Source organism: Ostrinia furnacalis, unplaced genomic scaffold (assembly GCF_004193835.3).
Source record: "Ostrinia furnacalis isolate ACB-3 unplaced genomic scaffold, ASM419383v2 OfSCF4490, whole genome shotgun sequence".
Taxonomy (NCBI): Eukaryota; Metazoa; Arthropoda; class Insecta; order Lepidoptera; family Crambidae; genus Ostrinia; species Ostrinia furnacalis.
The window spans coordinates 261,776-283,265 of record NW_021134729.1 but is presented as its reverse complement, the minus strand read 5'-3'; the positions used below and the strand labels follow the sequence as shown (position 1 = coordinate 283,265).

The following is a 21,490-nucleotide window of genomic DNA, read 5'->3' as shown; positions in this document are numbered from 1 at the left end:
CTGGAAGAGTGCCATTTTTCATGCCATATGGAACTCGTTAGTCTTTTGGATCAGTTCAAATAAGTTTTAAATAAATAATTAATTACAGTTTTTTGCAACTCACGAAGGCGATTGAGCTTTACTTGTGTGTGTATGTGTAAATACACATTCATAACGTTAGTGTAATTGGTGTAATATCTATCAAAACTTTTGAAAAACGAACTAGCGAGCCACCACACATGTAAAGCTTACTCGCCTTCGTGAATTGCAATAACTGCCTATACCAAATTATTTCTTACAACCGTGTCAAAGATTATTCGTCTTACAAACAATTTTTATGCACAAGACTGCTTCTGAAAGCTAGATGTTAACATAGTGTGCCCGGACAGGCTGCCTGCCGCTGACGTGGGATAATTACCACCCCGCCCGCCAGGGGGCGGTAATGTCACATTAACACCCTCACCTCGGAACTGTCAAAACATCGCGCAACGAATAACGAGAATGCAAATGAAAACAACGATACTATAAATGAAATCGCGCCTGAGAACTGTCGCGCGCAGCTCTGCGGCCGGATAGTATGATAATGTGGAATTAATTAGCGCATTTGTTTCATTTATTTGAAAGAACTTTCGATAGATTTTTCGAAGTGTAAAATGTAAAGTAGTTAGACAATACCAACAAATCTAAAAACACAGTGAAACTATAGAAACGATGTATTTTGCGTGCAATGTGGTCTACGGATATTACGAGTAGTCGGCCGTTTGGTGTAGTGGTTCTAAAACGGACTACTATGCCGAGAGATCCCGGGTTCGATTCCCGGCCGGGCAGAAATTGAAATGATGAATTTTAATCTCAGCATGAATGGTAAGAATTAGCTGGCTACAATTTAAACCCAACATAATGGATACCTATTTTATGCATTCAATTGCAATGCATCGTAAGAATTCTGCGGAGTAGAGCATGGATTCTACAGTAGTAGCAAATCACATTTCAAGTTATACAAGATGCCGCCCATGGGTCGAAATCCCTAAGAAGATGTTTTTGGTCCCAGTTATAAAAATACCTTTGAAAATTATTCAACCATGAATGATGAATGAATAAAGAAAACCCCAATCAGCATCTGAATTTTAATTGCATTGGCTATGAATTTTTTTTTGATAACAGAAATATCACGACTGAAAATCTTGTAAGCTAGGTGTCTCGAGAAAATCTACTGCACGCACTTGCGTACTCCTACTTGGGAGTAAAACAAAAACCTATCACCCTTCCCAACTATACACCTCATCTTTGCATTACGTTGATCGAGCCGTGCGCAGGCGCAGGATGTATCGAATTACGTCAAGTTACGTTGTAAGTGATCACCGACAAAAAAGCAACAAACAAAAACAACCCGGCCCGGGTGAGAATATTCTGATGGGAGTCAATGAGATTTGTAGAGCTTCGGCAGGGTATGCGGGTTGTCTTATTTTATAGTTTGTTTACTGATTTTAAATTGGCGCGGGCGGTTGCTGTGCGAGTGCAAAATTGTAAGCCTGGTTGCACCATCTTTACTTTAACTTTAAAAAACAAAAGTTAATTGTCTGGACAAAAATTTTGTATGGACAAAAAGCTCCGGGTATGGATAAAGTCATGGTTAAAATGTGGTGATGCAATTCAGCCTAAGTAAGTAGACATTTCGAAGAAGTTTGGAGCTCTACCAAAAATCCTAAATTAATAACGTTCGAGATTTAGTGATGCTTCAGTTTAGGCTATTTATTCAAGAGTTTTATAATTCGAACTTTCATAATTTCACTAAGCATTATTTTCTGTAGTGCCTACTTTTAGGCAGTCTTTTATGTTGACATTGCTGCAACAACATTATTTTGTGAGCTTTTTGTACTGAATCTATCTAAATATTGTATGTACTGTACATATAAAAGGAGAAACTGACTGACTTAGTGACATATCAACGCACAGCCTAAACGGCTAAACGTAGGCAATTGAAATTTGGAAGGGACGTAGCTTAGGTACCGTAGAGGTGCACTAAGAAAGGAATATCCCGAAATTCCCACGGGAACGGGAATTAGCGGGAAAATACCTTTGTATGAAAAATCTAAGCTTAAGTTAGACGCTTGAAATTTGGCATGAAGGTAAGTACCTTAGTAAACTTAAAGCTTAGTTACAACAGAATATTGCAAAATTCCCACGGAAACGGGAGTTAACGGGAAAAACCATTTGTATGACAAATCTAAGCTGTGTAAGATAGATGAAGGGGGTAAAACGGGATCTACGCGTACGAAGTCACGGGCGGCCGCTAGTCCAAATAATAAGTATCCTAACGCAGTACTCAAAACTATTAGGTATGTGCTGGTCATAACGCAGATTATAAGTTCTCCATATCATGCAGCTGACTTTTCTAATTTATAACTGGCTTATTACCGGTGCAATTTCGCAAAAAGTGCATCGCCTAATTTGGCAAACGTTCAGCCAACATTTGTTCCAAAGTTGTAGCTCGTCAAGTAGTTGTCGAATGCAAATACGTCGCTCGACCAATCACCACGTAGATTAGGGAGGGGTGGGGTAATTAGGTTCCTTTGATCAGGCCGCTTGTTCTTGTTACACACGTCACACATGCAAGCTTACCAATTAGCTTATTATTGACGTGTCGACGTTTATAATCAGGTGTCGGCTCGTGTGTTTACCTTGTCCTCAAATTGTGTAAAGTTAGGTAAGTACCTACATATACCCAATTTAGTTTAATTGAAAACATTGAAGATTAAAATTAGTTTCTTATTTGTAACTTTAAAGTTACAAATAAGAAACTAATCTTAAGGCATTGTTTAAATACGGTAAACAACATAACGAGTAACGTTACTGTATAATTGAAAAGTTTGGCTAGGAAGTTTGAGCAAACAAAGTTGCCAAAGTCTTTTACCCATTTGTAGGTGGGGATATAGTAGGTAAACTGGGGAATTAAGTAGGTACTTCAGATGATATTCTTCGCTAATGTCTGAAAGCATCGCTAATACTCAGAGTAAAAGTTATAAACTAGATTTTTAAAATATCAATAACACTAACACAATTTCGATGTAACACAAGGAAGTTTCGACCTGAACAAAATATTAAACACAATGAGTAATTATGTATTTGTAACACTTCAGGCAATGGGCGTACATATTTATTTTCCTGCTACGTCATAATGAATTACATGGGTAAAATAATTTAACATTGTATAATTGTTAATAAGCATGTGAAACGATTCTGCGGTCGCCATCAAATATTAATCAATTAGGTGTTGTAAAAAGGTTTCATCTGATGGCCCTGTGGTTTTTCTGTCGCTACCGATTGTTAATAAGCACTTAGTTTGTGATAAAATTAATTAATTTATCTCTGAAAACTTAATTATAACTCTATCATGTAGCATACATTTTCATAATTAATATGACGAAATAAAAAAATAGCGCAGGTTATAGTTTTGCACCCACTGCAACTTTTACTCAATTATTAGAAAATAATAAACCGACGAGCACTTGGCTCTTTCAGCAATCACACATTTTTTCTGTGATTTTCCGTCCAATTTACATTTTGACGTCAGTCATACTACATTAATAACAAATGAAAAGTAATGTCAAATTAGTACTTTTACTTTTTACCTACATAATACATCTAACTGAAATATGATTTTACACGATTCAAGGTGATTTTACACTCTCTACTTGCACATTATTGCCAAACTATCAAGGTAGAGTTTAGTCTGTCACCTTGTATAGTAGAAAACTCAAGAAGCCAACGCTGCTATATTTTACAAAAAAATTGTAAGATGATGAGCGTATCATAGTGAAAAAGATATTTAAAAGAAAAACCTATCTAGACAAACTGGTTACGCGCTCCCGTGCTGCGGTCGGGCGATCTATCATTACGTTTACGTGCGCGGGCGCAGCGTTCGAGGCAGGCGATGTCTGTGACGATCATACTGATAGTCTTTAAGTGTACATAATCGTTTAAATACATTCTTGCTTAAAAACGCAAAAAAATGAATCAAAACTGTATTTATTAACAGTTAGGGAGACCGAGGTGAGATGTAACAGAAGTGACTTTGTCATTTTTTGGAACTTATTAAATTAACTACCAAGCTTACCAAGTACTACTTACAACTTATCAAGTCTCGAGTTAACAAATGCGCGCTGTTGTAACCTCGCTGATTTTAATAGGTTTCCAAAAATCGACACAATCACAACTCTCCTCGGTTACAACTCATCACGTTCATATCATACATAAACTCTGCTTCAGCTTCAGATAAAAAAAAATAGCAATACATAAGTAGGTGCTTTAAAAGTTAAGTACCTAATGTCATATCGATCCAACAAATAATAACCGACTAACTATGGGTTTTTGTACCAAACAATAATTGCGGAAACCGCGATAAAGTACATACGACATTAAATTATGGCGTGACCAAAAGTTAATAATTAAGCAAATAAATGAAATACATTAGGTATGGTATGGCAGAGAATTATTGTAGATTGTAGAAATTCTATATTTACTTACAGAACTTTTAAAATAATTGCGTATTAATTAACATTTTTCAATGCGCCAAAACGACCAGCAGATCAAGCGCCGCAAGTGGAACTGGATTGGCCACACTCTCCGAAGAGATCCCGATCACATCCCCAAGCAGGCTCTGGATTGGAACCCCCAAGGAAAACGTAAACGTGGTCGCCCTAAGCAAACTTGGCGGCGCACTGTGGCAGACGAGGCGAAGAAGATCGGCAAGACTTGGAGCGAGATCAAACGCATAGCTCAAGACCGAACGCGATGGAGGACTGTTGTGGACGCCCTCTGCCCCATCTAGGGGATATAGGGCCATAAGTCAAGTAAGTCAATGCGCCAAACAAAATTAGTTAAAAACTGACCTACTTGAGTTCTTCATTGGATGCTGAAAATGTCTGAACGATTTTTCGTGTATTTTATAAGATACTTTAAGATTCTGCGCAGACTCCAGATTTTTTGTCGGCCGATAGTTGGGCCCGATTCTAATTTGTATGAAGAATCGGCCGATATCAATGTGCGCACTTCCGTACATGTCCATACTGATTAACAGCTGAACTGTCTGTCTTATTTATTAGTTTCAGTCAGCACTAACTTTGGTTAAGGATAAATCAATTATTAACACACGAAAAAAGAGAGAATATGCCTGAGTCAATCTAAGCAAATCATGAAGCCAATAAAAGTCAACTTTACTACCAAATTATGTCACAAAACTACACATCAATATTGTGATAGGTCAAGTACCCAAATGCAAAGTGACGTTGGTATCACATTTCCGCGTAACGTGGTAAGCTAAGATATCAAATCCGATTAGACATTCGCACAAACTGGTATACTACTAGAGTCCGTATAGTAAGTGCGAACGGTAACATTGTCCAGTTCAATGCGTTTGATTCTTAAGACACGTTCATTGCGGGTAGTGTAACTTGCCTAGATTAGAGGTGGGGCCACGAAACAAGCGAGTTGTGATTTTGTGTTTGTATCGTAATCGATCACGAATTAATAGTTTCGAACACGTGTTGCTTAAACAAATTGAAAATTTAAGTTAAAAAAATACGAGTTCTTATGTCATTTAGGAGTAGGTATACTTGGTAACTAGTAAGAGCCGAGTATGTAGCTATTATTTTGTATGTGTATAGGCTGCTTGTATTGCTCCAGTTTTAAAGTAACATTACCTTGACTCTTAAGTTGCAATCCTGAAATGAGTATTATGACACTACACTGAATGTCGTTTTAGCAACTACGTAGTTATCCGACTGCCATTACCCTCAACTTTTTTACTGTTTGAAATAATAATTAACCTGTTATGACTGTACAGCTTTTCTTTAAGCTCTCTGTTTTGTTCTGGTATGGTAAAAAAATAGAAGCGCTCACGCTTAGACGTTATTACAGTTAGTAATAGCGTTTTAGGGCTGACATTTCTAGTCTTACGATGCTTTTACCCGCTACCGCTTCAGCGTATGCAACGTCCCACATTCTCCTGGCCCCACCGGAGGTATTGTTACACGGAATGGATCCGAGCGATTGACGACCGTTGATACAGCCGGCCGCTCTCGTAACTCTATACTGGGAACACGCGATATGCGGGCTAGCGTTACCTATCACGTCGCCGCGTATACCGGTACACACCATTGGGATTTTTTATAGACGGGAATAGATACTGTTTCAGCATCAGAGGATGAAAGAAAACTCATATAGCAGCCATAAAGAACAATACATACGCATAAAACATCACCTTCCTTTCTACGAGTAGTACATTCCAACAAAACCTATTCCGAGTTAAAATCCTTCCAATGAGAAAATTCCGGAAAGCTTCACTAGGAAAATGAGAATCAATACAGTCCCGAATAAACGGCTGTTGTAAATTATTAACCACTGAAATAAATTAATTGATACGAGGGCAGATAAGACTCCAACGGATTCAATTAAAACGAGAGCAACTGCCAAATATTTGCATGTAAAAGTACCACTACACGCCGCGTGCGCTCCACCCGTGCACTCAGCGGCGTAATCAGATGATTACCGCTTGATAGGACATCGACGGACCCAAGCATTCTAAATTCAAGTTTTGCCATTCCATTCAACTCTACACGGCCCCTAACAAATTACACGTAATCATCCTGAACTTTACTAAAGTTGATGTCTACGCAAATTACACGATTTTTACAATAGCATTTTTTGTGTACTGAAACACTTACCGACAGAAGGTAACCGTGCAACACGTAGAACAATAATTGATTGTATTGAGCTCGGCCGACACCTCAAAAATGTATCGCGGGCGCATATTAATTTTGCGTCTCGCTCTTTCTTCTTAGTGATATAAAGAAAAGACAGAGACGTTCGACTCATGCTATCCGATACGCGTTTTCCTCTGAAGGATACGAGTACGTGATTCGGTGTGTTTTTTTCGTGGGTGGAATTATTTGTAAGGTTTCGTTATGTGTTGCTCATTACTCGACAAGCGCGTATCCTGCGAGCGACCGCAAATGCGAGACATTACGGCTGAAAGCCACCTGACCTGATGCTCTTTAATGCTGGTACGTGCTCGCGATCGGTTATGGCTACCATCGATACTTTAGTATTCTAATTTTCTTTTGACGGCTCCGAGCGGAAGAGCAAAAACGGCCGGATCGTGCCCTAACGAGTTTTTTGCCCGGATTCTGGGGAGTGCACTGTTTCTCTATCTGTTTCGACTGATGATGATTGCTAGTTGTGATTTCATTTTTTATGATTTTATCGTTGAGACCGTTAAATCTTCTTGCGCAAATTATCAGTGGCGTAAGTAGGTAGGTAGAATCTAATTAACACATGGTTTGCTAACTGAACTCGATAATATAAAAGGCTTAAACTTTAAAGTGCCTTGCTAAAAATTGAATTAAAAAAAGGTTTATGTGATCAGCTGTTTTTTGCGCTGCTGGAGATCTCTGCTCCATCACTGAAAGTCATAGAAACCATATTTTTTTAAAAGACACGTTGTAAAAGCTTACTGCAGTTATCCACACAGCAATAACTGCTAGATTACCTAACAAATATTTTAAAATGCACCTTTATTAGAATAGAAACAGAATGTCTTTCGTTCTTGAGGTTTGCCGATTAAGGATCTGCAGTTGTCTAATCGATGTTAGGAGGGCGCGGTCGGTCGAGACCGCAGGCCCGCGACATTCGACCGCGGTTGAGGCAATATACCACATATTATTATTATGTAGGTTGGTTCCGACAAGTCAACTGTATTTTAAATTACCTATATTTAATGATTGAAATGATTGTAGTTTGTCACAGTCGGTAATGGGGATGTTGCCTGGGTCAAAAAGCAAGAGTTTTAATTAGTCCGTCAGTTAACTTATCAAAAAATACTCTACACGTATTTTTCACTTTTTCAAACTAATGAAAATTTAAAGAGATAAAGCGCCCCAAAGTTCATAAGAAGAGGCCCGTGACGTCAACGCTTGCTTAAAAATGCCGCACGTTGTGACGTCGTGCGCAACTTCAACGCACCATAACTATGTAATTATTTGTTAGATTGACAAATAAAAATATATGTGTCCAATATTTTTTTATATTAAACATTACGGACTAAAAAATTTTTTTTAGGCAACTAGCCTGGGAACTAACTAAATGGGAACAATTAATAAAATTCTAGAGTTGACCAAAGATATTTTTTACACCAAGCCTTTTTCATAGGGAAACTATTAGTGAAAATGTAAGAAGCAGGTATAGCCTAATCCATGAAATGCATCAAATTGCATATTATGGTCTATTTTTATGTAGTCTATTCGAGTTTCAATCGTGACTCTACATAGGTACTTACTGCTATTGTAAAAATGTACGATTAAATTACATAATTTTTAAAGTGCCTAAACTGGTTATATTATACAGATTATACGGCTAATTGAAATTGGAAGACAATTTTACCAATAAACTTAGTATCGTCCAGTTTATTTTTGTATCGCGGTTAAAACTCAAAATATCCCATCGGCAGCAGTCTTTGCGGTTTTCGCATTTTCCCGCCATTACGGGTCAATTGTAAATTCGTGAAAATCTAGGCTTGGAAAATAGTCGCTAATGAGCGAGGGAACACGAGTCCACTGAATAATAGAAGACGTCTGACCATGTCCATGACTATCATGTTTGAGGGAAAAGTGCGTTAATTGCTGGCAACACTAACGCTGTAGAGATAAAAATGCCTAATCACGTAACGTGCATTGGAAACTTGTGAATACATTTTGTGAATTCAGTGATATTAATAATTATCTTGAACTTCCATAGTGATATTTTTGGCAATTCGTATCTGCAGTGTTGTAATGGTTTCTCTTTTAATTTTAAGGCTGAGTTGCACCACCTAACTTTGACCGTACCTAACTATAATATCCGGTGTTTTTTTGGATGGAGTTTGACCACAGATAGTATAATTCAATAAATAGAAAAGATAAGTAAAAATCTGTCAAACTCACAGATATAGATTATCTATATCTGTGAGTTTGACAGATTTTTGACGTTTGTCAAAGTTAAAGTAAGATGGTGAAACCAGTTTAAATGGGCCATATTATGTCAAACGACATCTACCACACAATTCAAACTTCAAACATATCTTTATAGCAATGTAAAATGATAAAATAACTTTTTCTACCTATTAAAAGGGATTGCATGCTAAAGATATAATTTTCATTCCTTTAAAATAAAATAACTGATCTACTTTAAACAATTTGCGGTCTTGATCTTTTTAAAATACTCCACCTGTTTTAATTTAATTCAATAAAATTATGTTACAACAGCTTCTAAGAAAAACACCACTGTTCGAATCACTTATGTCGTTGGTTATTTCTATAAAACAACTATGATAGCTAGTACAGACCAAAGTATAAAGAAACTTACACGATTATAAAATCCATTTGAATACAGCTGATCTCATTTCTACCCCTCGATAGACCAGTCACGTACATTCAAAACGTCTTCATCTGCCCAAAACAGCTTATCAGGATCTTGTCTTGCTACCGCACTAAAACTATTAAAGACTGGGCCGGGATGGGGCTGAATTAGCCCGCCTAGGGTTGTGAGGTCCAAAAAACAGAAAAGCCGGACTCTGTGCTTCATTTTGCCGGACATTTTAGCCGGGCAACCCTTTAAACTCCGGACAGCCGGGGGTGCAATCATCTTCGAAGCGGTAGCCCAAGCCTAACAACATAATGTATGCGTGTGCCTCAACTTTTGACTGGCCACATAATAAGCCTAACTAAAGCCGGACAAGACAAAAATTTGGCCGGACAAGTCCGTAAAAAGCCAAGCATGTCCGGCTAAAGTCGGACACCTGGCAACCCTAGCCCGCCGCAAACCGCAGCTCCCGCGGGATAACTGTAGCTGCAACTACGGGCTATTATCGATACAGGCTTATAATTAGTGTCATTGGAGGTATAGAGATTTATCGAATAAAATTTATCTTAGATGACCATCTCTAAGATGTTCAAAAGTGGTTGTGAGATTCCAGAACTTGATCAAAAGTGGTTGTGAGATTCCGTAACTTGATCAAAAGTAGTTGTGAGATTTCGTACTAAGTACAGATTTAGGACTATTTTGCTCGTCAGACTATGTTATAAGTAAAACATTAGGTATTTTCACGTGAAAAGCTTAACGAGCTTTTGATGGGCGATTGTTTTGACTGCCATTGTACTGTGGAGACAGAAAAATAGAAAATGTTCTTTAAAATATTTTCTTTGCCTGGTTATCTTAAAAAACAAGAAGTTTTATCTTTGCAGCCAAAAGAAAATGAAGCCAAAACATTAAAATGTTATCTGTTAGTTATTTGTAGGTAAATGACTTAGGCTGAGTTGCACCACCTAACTTTGACAATAACTGGTGTTTTTTGTATGGAATTTGACAGATTTTTAACGTTTGTTAAAGTTAAAGTAAGATAGTGCAACTCAGCCTTCCTTATCTTGGTATAAGAACTTTTAAATGGTTCCTGGATTAGTCCCGCCGCAAACCACACTTCCTGTAGGACAACTGTAGCAACTATGCGGTATAGTCGATGAAGGTTGTGGGTATAGTATAGTATCGTAAAGGCAGCTAGATTTGGTCAGAAACTTCTTGCATCTTCTATACCAAAAAGTGCAATTATTTATGGAATTTTCTCTAGTTCGAGGCAGTAATTAATACATTACTAATCATGGGTTGCATGTGCGGATATGTGGATTTCATTTTTAAGGTTTTTCGTTCGTTCGTTCGTTCGTTTCAGTCAAATGACCTCCACTGCTGGACAAAGGCTTCCTCCAAGGTTTTCCACAATGCACGGTCCTGTTTAAGATTTTTATTTAAGTATTAATTGACTAACTCAGTTTTTCCCTGACATGGTTACTATTACCTATTTTGTAAAATAAACGTCAATAAAGCTAAGGTATCGTATGAACAACTGGAAAATTACGGTAAATTTTGACCATTATGTATAAAAACAGAGTAAAACTACACCACAATTCAATGAAGCTTTGAGCTTGCTACGTGAAAAAGTAATTAATAGAAGTGGTGTTAATTTCAATCCTCCATGAAATATTTGGTGCAACTTTATCAAAGGTGTCAGCTATAGCATGAAATTGACAAAATGAAACTTTTATCTAATAAAAAATCACGCAGTCTAAGAGCCATTGACGGTTTGGAAATTGTGGTCCAGATAACTATAGAACAGTTACAATTTTTTGATGAAATGAAGTAGTCCAACTGATATTTATTGATGATTGTAGTTAAAAGGATAAGGACTGCTTATAATAATCTCCCTAAAAGACCCAAGTCGGTGCAGAAACGAAACGCACGCTAAATATAGCACCTGCACTATTTCGCCGTGAACTCGTGCGCCTGGCTCGGACGTGCGAAGGCGGCTAATCCGCAACGCTTATTACATCCCACAGTAGCCGGCACAAACCGCAGCCATTGCCCCACGGCTCCACAGCCCCATCCATAGTTCGGTTATCAAATTTTCACACGGACCCTCTCACACCGAGATTGACTCTATTTGAGCAAGAACGACCACAAGACTACGCGCCGCACCAACTTACGATTTCAAAATCCACAACACACTACATCACTCCCTTTCTACGCTTACCAATAAAATAAAAAGGTACAATTCCAGCGATGCAATTCGAAATACAATAAAGTGTGAGCGGTAAACGTAAGGTAGCAGCCGGTAGCCAATCACGGCGCCCGAGATATTGATCATCGAAATTGATCAATCAAATCGAAATATCGTACCGGAAATAAGGCGCGATGTAATAGTTATATTGTTCAAAGCCGTGGCTCGAAGATTGAATGTTTTCCGAAATAGTTTTTTTGATTGGAGGTTCAATAATACTGTTAGGAGTTTTTGAAATACGGCAAATGGGTAGCAATTTGGATCACAAAATCTGTCAAGTTTACGAAACGACATAATTTTGGTTTAACTCTGAATAGAAGTGCGTAAATTGTAGAGTTCATGCTCTCAATTATAATTTTCTTGAGATTAAATTATGGATCTATTTAATATAATGTGCATGAGCATAAATAAATGGCGTCGGCACTCTGATTGCCCCTGCCCCGAACAGTGATAGACAAGCGCAGAAATGTTGCCTACGGCAAGTACTAGAATGGCCCCAGAACAAATCACTTGTTACCGAGTCATATTTTATGCTTGCGTTGATTTTTCATTTACAGGCTTTTGTTAATCTATTGATAAGAACTGAACTTGCTAATGTAGTTGCATAGTAATTTTCATGTTTGAAATATGCAACCACATTAGCAAGTTCAGTTCAGTATTCTGAAAATCTTGTTTTATACTTTTTCAGCGTCGTTTTTTGTCGTAGTTGGGTTTTAGTTTTTTTACTTTTTATTTATTATTTGTACTATTTTGGTGTTAAAGTGTATTTGTGGCGCATAATATTAACAAAAATTAAATTGATGAACTAATAAGTAGTAAAGAAGCTATGAACGAAAAGATGTGAATTATATGCAATCATCCCTTGAATACAGGTAAAGTTACAAGCAAATGCTAATAATATATATATATTCAAAATGTAAGTAAAGCGCTTTCAAATGATACCAAACACGGAATATTTATCTTAACTTTATTTTTTAACTCTGTATGTTTAGTCCGCTACTAGATTTTGTGAAACCCCATATAGCCTATAACCAGCGGACAATTAAGACGCTTCTAATGATATGTCATTTGTCGAATTCTGATAAGTAGTTTAGAAGTTACGAGGCCCTCCTTTGGCTTTGCCGTAGTCGGGTAAAAATCAGCCCTAAACAAAATACTTAGGAAGTAGTAGTAAGTGCGAATACGAGTACTTATGGTAAAACCACAGAATAAAAAGAACAGATATTTTATTGAAGGTTCTGTCTTACAATTCCTAACTCTCTGGCTCACGACGTCGCCTCCAGTAATGACATTGTGCTAGCTGGAGTCAGTTTTTTCTCCGGATCGCATTTGAAGTCATTGTTATTATTTTACTCTCAAGCCATCTCGGGTCGACGACCTGGGGACTAGTCAATTTTGGATTTTGAAGGAATTGGTACAGGCGGAAAAATTAACTGGAAATATTTTATGGAACTTTCAAGTTTGCCACAGTGTTTTATGTTAAATCAAAAGATTTATTATCTCAACTTTACCATTAATGTCATATTTAAAGTTATTAAACTACCACTTAACTACTTGCTACACAATCAATACACATGTACAAAAGTTCTACGAACCTAAGAAAGTATATAACTTTATTTTGACTTGATATCGTACTAGTACTTATCATGATATCTGTGATATAGCAGGCCTGGCTCACTCCGCGCGGTACATCCGATAATTACCTACAGCGAAGCGCCCCGCCGGCGGGTATTATGTCAGTCGAGTGTCACGCGCGCGCCCGTCAGGACGCTGGCATGCGTTGTAGTATGATTATAATTCTATGATCGAAGTATTATTTAAAAATGGACATAAAGAGAAAGAAATATTGTGCGGCGTTCGGGTGTTTAAATTCGAAAAGAAATCTACCGGATTTATCTTTTTTTTTCGCTTCCCAAAGATGCTGAAAGGTTTGTTGGCCATGTAGGTAATCAATAATTCTTAGGATAGTTGAACCTAACCTACTATGAAGGTTTTCCATAATGAATGCATACTTACCTACATACGTACCTCATTACAAATAAGTAGATTATTTTTTTTTTCACTAGACAGCAACCCTAACAGCGTAAGAAGAGTTCAGAGGCACGCGATAGAAAGAGACAAAACTTGTAGGTGAATAAAATTGTAGGTACGTAGTGCTGTGCGAGCTGAATTCCACTGTATCGCGTCGTAGCAAGACTCGCATTTATTTAAATCGTCTTGCGGAGTAATCCTTCTGTACCTGTACTATTACTTATTCTGTGGATATAGTCTAATTTGATCGTAGTATACCTTATTCATAGTTAGAAATAAAATTACTAGACTTTCTTGACTAGACTTTCTTGGTATTTATCATTCTTAAAGTTATCAGAAACTTCAAATTTAGACTATTTAGCCGAAACACCAAAACAGACCCGAGTCGAAGTGTTCATCATACGAAATGTTTATTGTTGCTCGTCATCTGTTTGCGACCGGCTATTTTGGCGTGGGGTGACCACAAATCTAGTTTCATAATATGCAGTTTGACATTTGGTATTATGAACAGTAGGTAGGCACCTACTTTATAATGACATCTGACTTTTGCAATTTAGTTTGTCGATGTGATTTCAGGAATCTTGTGATTTAATCGAAATTAAAATGAAGCAATAGTGGTTTCAACTGATTTAGATTTTCTGACGTGTTGACAGGTCATTGTTCTAACATAGATTTTTTAGTAATTTAGAACAAGGTTAGTAAGATGCTACTTGACGGAACAACAAAAGCAGTATCACATAGTAGAGTCAATGAATTAGGAGAAATTGGGCTTCTGCATTATTATTCCTCATTCATCACTACGAATTTAGTTTATTGCTCTTGCTGATCTTATTTTCATTATGAACGAGTTTATGTAAATGTGTCATTGCTAAAAAGAACAAGTCGTGGCCAGACAAACAATAGACTAACTCCGGAATCCATTAGGCCTACGGATATTTGGCCACCCTGCCGGGGCAAGGTGTTCCATCAGCCCGTAATTGCCGGTTCCGATTGTCGGTGGATGCCGCCGCCTCGCGTCCACGCCACTGTTTGTTTGCGCCAACACTGTGTGGAATCATCTTTACATTCAAACGCACCTATTTGAGCGATGTTCTCTTGTTTTGGAACCCAAATTTTTTTCAACTGGCCAGTGTTAAAATTTAAAAAAACTCTGTACCAAAGATTCCTAACTTCTTCTTCTTGTCGTGTCGACAACAAACCTACACAGTTCTGCAGTGTCAACCCAAAACTCCGCTACAAGAGTGGCGTTGCCTATATTCCCACCTCTTTTTCAATAAATTAGAAAGAATAAATGCTTTTTTTTATTTTATTACAGAAGTTGTGGCTGTTTGCTAAACTTTAAAAGGTCGTATTTGTTGATTGACTGACACATTAGCTATGATGAAGGACATTCCCAATACAATTTCCCTCTATCTAGTTAGTCTGGCACACTGTGGGCGTATAATACGGCAATTACCCGTGCAACATTGTAAAAGCTAGCTATTTTCTGAGAGCAATAAGTGATTCTGCGAATGTTCTTTTTATTGATATAAAAGTATCAAATCTATTTCGAAACTAAGTAAGAAATCAGGGTTGGTTGTCATTTTTATATTTTTTATCAACCTATCCGAGTATATTGATACCCATTCACGCGATTATAAACCCACTAATCAGAGTGATACAAAATATAATTGTTAATTGAAAATAAAATACTCAGTAGTAGTTTGAAGATCGACGATTCAATTCAAGTTCTCGAAATGTGAAGCGAAGGAAGCGTGAACAATTTATTTTATGGCGGGAAATAAGCCATTACGTAAATAGTAACTGACGATTTATTTCACGCCTTTCTCGTCAGCTGAATCACTTCATAATAAGCTATTTCTGATCTTACTTAGCTTAGCAATTTTCAGAGAAATTCTTTTTTATGAAACTGTGATGTTTCATTTTTATTCAATGAACTAAAGGCATAAACTCGCATACTAAAATCTGGGTAACTTTTCTGTTTTGTGATTAGTAGAATTTTAATTTGGATAATTTACGGGCCCAAGTATTCAACACTATGGTCTTTTTATGAAAAGAAGACTAATCCATTAAGATAATATTTAATTTCAGTTTTATGAAGCCTTAAATAGACTCAATTTTCATATCAGCTCATTATATTTCTGATGCTACGAGTTTCGTAGCACATGAACCAAATTGGCTTTATTTCTGCAAACATACAAAAATGCAAATTTTTCCTCGTATAGATTTAGGATTTGCCATGAACTATCGTTTGCCTAAACGGAGAAGATGCTAGAACGCAGTTGACATGAGTTGGCGGCATAATAACGTGCGTAATGGCGCCTGCATTAGTGCGCCCGCGCAGATTGCCGCCTCGTGCTGATGAAAGCGGGATTGCTGCGCGCACGCCCCCGAGTTATGAAGGCTTGAGAACATTTAGACTAGGCGCAGACCACCGATTTTAAGTTGGCCGATAGTTGCACCCGATTTTAAATTGTATGAAGAATCGGCCAAATCAAATCGGTGTAATGTGCGCACTTCCATACATGCCCATACTGATCAACTGCCCGACTAAACTATCGGCCGACGAAAAATCGATGGTCTGCGCCTAGGCTTAGAAGCGGCAGTTAATAAGGTGCCACATCATCATCATCATCAACAGCCCTTTACAGTCCACTGCTGGACTTTGAGCCTCCTCCACTATAGTGGAGGGTTTGCCATAATCCCCACGCTTGGCAGGCGGGTTGGAGATCGCAGTTTAAAAGATTCATGTTTTTCAGAGAGCGCTGAGTTTGCCACAGTCAGGTCTGACACAGACAAGGTCAAAAAGGTGCTCCAGTCTCCCAGACAAGGTCGAAGCCTTCATCATTTACAATTCTATGGATAGTAAGATTATAATTCACGATTGCCTTTCTTCTTATGAGGTAGGTAACTTGGAAAGGATGTAGAAAACTTAGCAAGTATTTACTTTATGCTTGGTAATAAACCACCTAACTTGTAACGAAAAGAGTAGGTACCTTACATAGAATAAACGAACTCAAAATCTTTTCAATTTTTCAAATCACAGCTATTACAAGAACACAAGGGGCACAGAGTGAACTAAGTAGCATTATCTCATCAGTATGTTATTAATAATATCCTACATTAGAGTTAAGTAACTTCTAGTTAGTATTTATAGACGGCCGGCTGGATCACTCATTAAAAACTTAATGTAGATCCTATTTTATCATCAAGCTTTTCATAATGTGACAGTAATACAAAGCAATATCGCCGTCTGGTCAACGACCTGTCATAATTATGTGGCGTTATGATGAAGCTTAAAATAAAACGGACAATTCACCAAATCTGCCTAATGAATAGCATTTCAGCATTGTTTGTTAAATTGATTAATGGTTTAATGTAGTTCAGTTGAGTTTAATCCTAAAAAATATTATGATGACACTTTTTAATAAAGATGATTAAATATCATATTGTAGGGTTGCGTATCTACTTGCGATTCCACAGAGGGGAAAACCATGAGCTGATATGTGCACATTATTAGTAAGAGTAGATTCACAAAAATCTGGTTTATATACCAGGTAGGAAATACGCGTAAGCCCTGAAGAAAACACTCAGGAGGATAATTTCTTGTCATTCAAGAAGGAAGAAGCAACGAGCTTTATATTCTCGTTATTAAAACACGTTCTTATAAAGAGTCGCTCAACTTACTGCCGAAATAGCTACAAATGTTGTCTTTTTGTCCCATAGATTAACATAGATAATACTTATAGCATTGATTGAATCGGTACTCACTTTTGTCTTTGCATTCGTCAGAATTTACATTTAGATTATACTATACACTTTAAACGAGTATCATTGGGAATAAATGATGTACTTTCTAGTAGTGCCTAAGTCTTTTGCCTTCGCTCGTCGGCAAATAAGGCGGCAGTCAGTTAGAGGCTGTGATTGGGCCACGGTAATGAGCGCGCTTTAATAAACCCAGGCCCGTTTACAGTTATTTAGGGCATAATCACGACACGGATTACATCTTCGCCGTTTAGGACGATTTACAACATTATGCGGAATGGAAAAATGTTGCCGTTATTATAAGTTTGCGACGTGCAATGTTTTAGTTTTGAAATTATTGATCATGATGCGTGCATCAACGTTTGCCGGTCATTATATTTTGGTTATCCTAGTGATATTCAGTGAATAATTAAACGGGCACCTTTAAAATGATGTATCCTACATGGTTTCAAAGTTTCAGTTGTTAAAAGGCTTATGATCTACTAAAATTATCTTGAGACAGCGGGATTTATAAACTGGATTTTGTGGTAAATTTTTTGAGATACGTTTTTTACACATCATGTTGATTTGTGCTCAAGCTGAAACCTTATCGGATGCACAGAACTGGTATCGCGAGGCAGTTATTAAACATATTTTGAGATACGGCATTTTATAGAAATCTTTGTCCTGAAAAAGACTATATAAAAGCTTTTTGAACTTTCGTAACTCTTCATTGCATTTAGCAATATTCTGTGAGTTGGCCTCTTTAGACCCGCGCTGTATATGTCACCGAAAAATAACAAGAACCGCACTAAATTTCCTAGGAAATTTATAAACTTTCGTAGGATTCTAAACGATAGATAAATTGTAGACTTATACATAGAAACAAAGTCAGTAGGTACTCACCTCCCGTGGGCAGGTTGGCATTAGTCTTGTACTCCCGTTCTTCATGAGACAGCGAGCGTATGCTCCTCATCGGTGGACTCTTGAACTCCACGTCTCGAAGCGCGATCTGCGAGTCGATGAACGTTCTTTGGAAGTTGAAGGTTCTGATGGGGTGGGTGGTTGCGTTAGTACCTGCAAAACAAAAATTAAGCTATAAATCCTTTGAAAATTAAAGAGAGTTCCTGAAACACCGTCTAAAATACTCTATATTATCTAATTGTGGCTTAAAATCGTCTACTTTATGCAGTTTTATTGAATTGAAACTCTACATAATATTTAACGGTAATAACGATTGACATTAAAACATGTCCCAAGCTTACGACGTCCAATTCCCAAAATTAATTTAAAAAATTAAAAAAAGAACATAATTGATAATTTCATGCGCGTTTCCTGTTCGATTTGGCCAAATAACTACGTGTCAATCACCTTATTAGACGTAAAGGCCTTTTTTCTAATGCGCGTCCGTGAACCTCCCCCTTTGAAGCCGGTAAAAAGGCACCGCGATGGGTTTTGTTTATAAAAGACGCCGGCGTAATTATGCTCAAAATTTTGACTTTTAAGTCAAGGATATAAGGTTCAAAATTGTATCCTTGTTGGGACTAACGTAGGTAATATTATTATGGTACAGTTAAGAAAAAATACGCACATAATTAGTTTATGAGTTTACACAATACAAAACGTATCGATACCGCAATTATATGAATGGGCTCAAACAATGACCTGGGAGATGAGGTAGTATTTTGAGAAGCTACAAAAACCCAACAGTAGGTATACACCCGAACAATATTTGCTTAAAAACTACCACTCATCGCTTTGTACAACTTAGCCAGTGCCTGCTTTACTATAAACAGTTGTTTTCAATCGTTGTAATAAGGGCTTTACTTTGAATTCACTTTGACCTACCGATTAACTAAGTTATGAAGATTTGAACCCTCATCTTACATGACCAATGCCAGCACGCGCAAGATCAAAGGCCGAAGCAAAATATTATTTCAGTGATTAACTCCAACTTTTAAGTCCCTATCTTCCTTTCTTGCAGCGGCGAGTTGGGGCTTACGCTAAGTACTCGTCTGTCCACCCTTTCCACTCTTTGTTTATTATGTTTACATCGGATTTTCGTGCATGAGTAATAAGTCCTTTGAATAACTAGCTATTCGTTACGGGACGGTTTTTGTTGTGCCCAACTCTGCGAGGGGAGTGAATTAGCGATAGTGTTTTGTTTTTGTTAATTCGAATTAAGAATGTTTTTGGAGGATTCGAATTGTTTTTTTCTTTTGTGTGCGTTGTATGGTTTGTATAATGGCCAGTATAAGTTTGGAAAATTGCAACTAAACTATTTTTTATTAGCAGTGCTTTTGTTGCGTTCTAAGTTTAAATTGAAATCTTAAAATTCAAGCCCGTTATTAGAGCCAGCCAGCATTTATGTTTTGGACGAGTTGAGTCTTCTATTTGGACCTTATTTTGCCTGAATGAGACTTCAAAGAACTTTTTTATTTGCCAAGACTCCTTGGACACAAAAGTGATCCTGTGGAGCAGTTGCGCGGTGCGTGAGCGCAACTTATTACGAGTATAATTCCACTATTGTCTGCCGACGGCGGCACATATGGCGTAACGTGTTTTTTCACCAGCCAATTTCGATAGTTCGAGCTCTTTTCAATGTGTAGGGTATTTTACACACTGAGCGTTTAAATAAACGTTGCCATAAGCGAGAGAGATAATACATAATTGATTAAAATGTAAAGTTCTATCGCTTTTTGTATGCCATAATAATTTATAAATTGCCAGCTACTCATTTATCTTTCATCGTCATCATCATTCAGTCAAAATATCGAAGCTAAATTGACGTAGTAAGCAAGAAGTGCTATAGAGCGCCAAAAAGCTCTACTTTATTTCCAGTTTTTTAATAGAGTTTCTTTCTTATTTTAACTAGAAAATAACAAACTTTTTTTTTATTAATAATTAAATCTAAATTGCGGTTAAAACGCAGATGTAGAAACGCTTAGGGTGCGGCGAGCCTAAAGTCGCGTGACTCCGCTGTCGGAAGGACGGCGGAAGACGATATTTTATAATATTAATTAGCCTTATATTTGTATGTGAAAAGAAAATTATTTCTGTCGAAGCTCAATATTACTTTTCGATTTGTTTTTTGAAGCATTTCTGGGGATGTTGCCTTTACTTCTATTGAATGAAATAATTATTTTACACACCGTACAATGTCTTTCACTGTTGTGTTATGGTAAAAAATATCTACAAACTCTTATGTTGTCAAACATGCATATAATCATAAATGCAAAAAAAATATGGGTTTATTCGTAGCATACTATGAAAAATCATCTCTATGAATTAAGATGAATGAATTGTGATTAATTATTAGGTATTTGTGATACGTGTATGTAAAATTACCAAACTAGGACTTTTTGTTAAACATTCGATCTATTAGCCAGGCGATCGATAATATTTAATTTAAACGATGTGGGTAGAGTTAACTATGTTTAACCTAATTAATATTGCGAAAAAGTGTCACAAATAACTAATTAAAAATAAAATCACTATCCCATGAAAGAGCGTCTATCAGTAAGTACCGTGGGAAGGTACTGTTATCGCGCGATACGCCGACCGCGCGCTATCGCGTCCGATAATATGGACAACCAATATAATGCCGCTTTAATTGTTTACCTACCCGTGCGGTCGGGGATACAATTTCGTTTGCCCGTGACGTCACGGCATGGGGATATTTTTGAACGAATTTCAGGGATCACGGTAGAGTTTAAACAGGTAGGTAGAAGTAACTTTATCTTCATAAGTTAAGGTAGGAAGAAAAATATTTAGACTGAGTTGCATCACCATGATACGGGACTATTCCCACCTCTCGTTCCCACCACTGCAACTACTGTGTAGCCAGGATCTACAGCTTGACCGCCACAAAAACCCAACCAATGAAGGTCAAGTTTGTCATTGGACCCGCAACGAAATTAATCAGAAGAACATAGGGGTTCGAAATTAAGGTTCGACTTCCCTCCATTGCAAAGCGGATGACAGGTGACAAAGGTTTAAAACCTTTAAGAAAAGATTATGCACCACGGACAATAAATTAAATTAAGGGGGCTTATCTTATGAGCAATTAGCAACTACCTGCCAATAATATTTTTC

The 21,490-nt window shown here is 37.3% G+C and overlaps 1 protein-coding gene across 2 annotated transcripts in view; it reads right to left on the bottom strand.

The window, feature by feature from the left end:
* Positions 1–21,490, bottom strand: part of LOC114359573 (protein lozenge) — a 45,983-nt gene that overhangs the window by 9,125 nt on the left and 15,368 nt on the right. Inside the window, exon 4 of one of the 2 annotated variants that reach the window (XM_028314015.1) lies at positions 18,302–18,465. In XM_028314015.1, the coding sequence (XP_028169816.1) occupies positions 18,302–18,465 (164 nt within the window). Of the gene's footprint in view, positions 1–18,301; positions 18,473–21,490 lie in introns of both variants that reach the window. The other variant, XM_028314014.1, reaches the window with a different exon arrangement.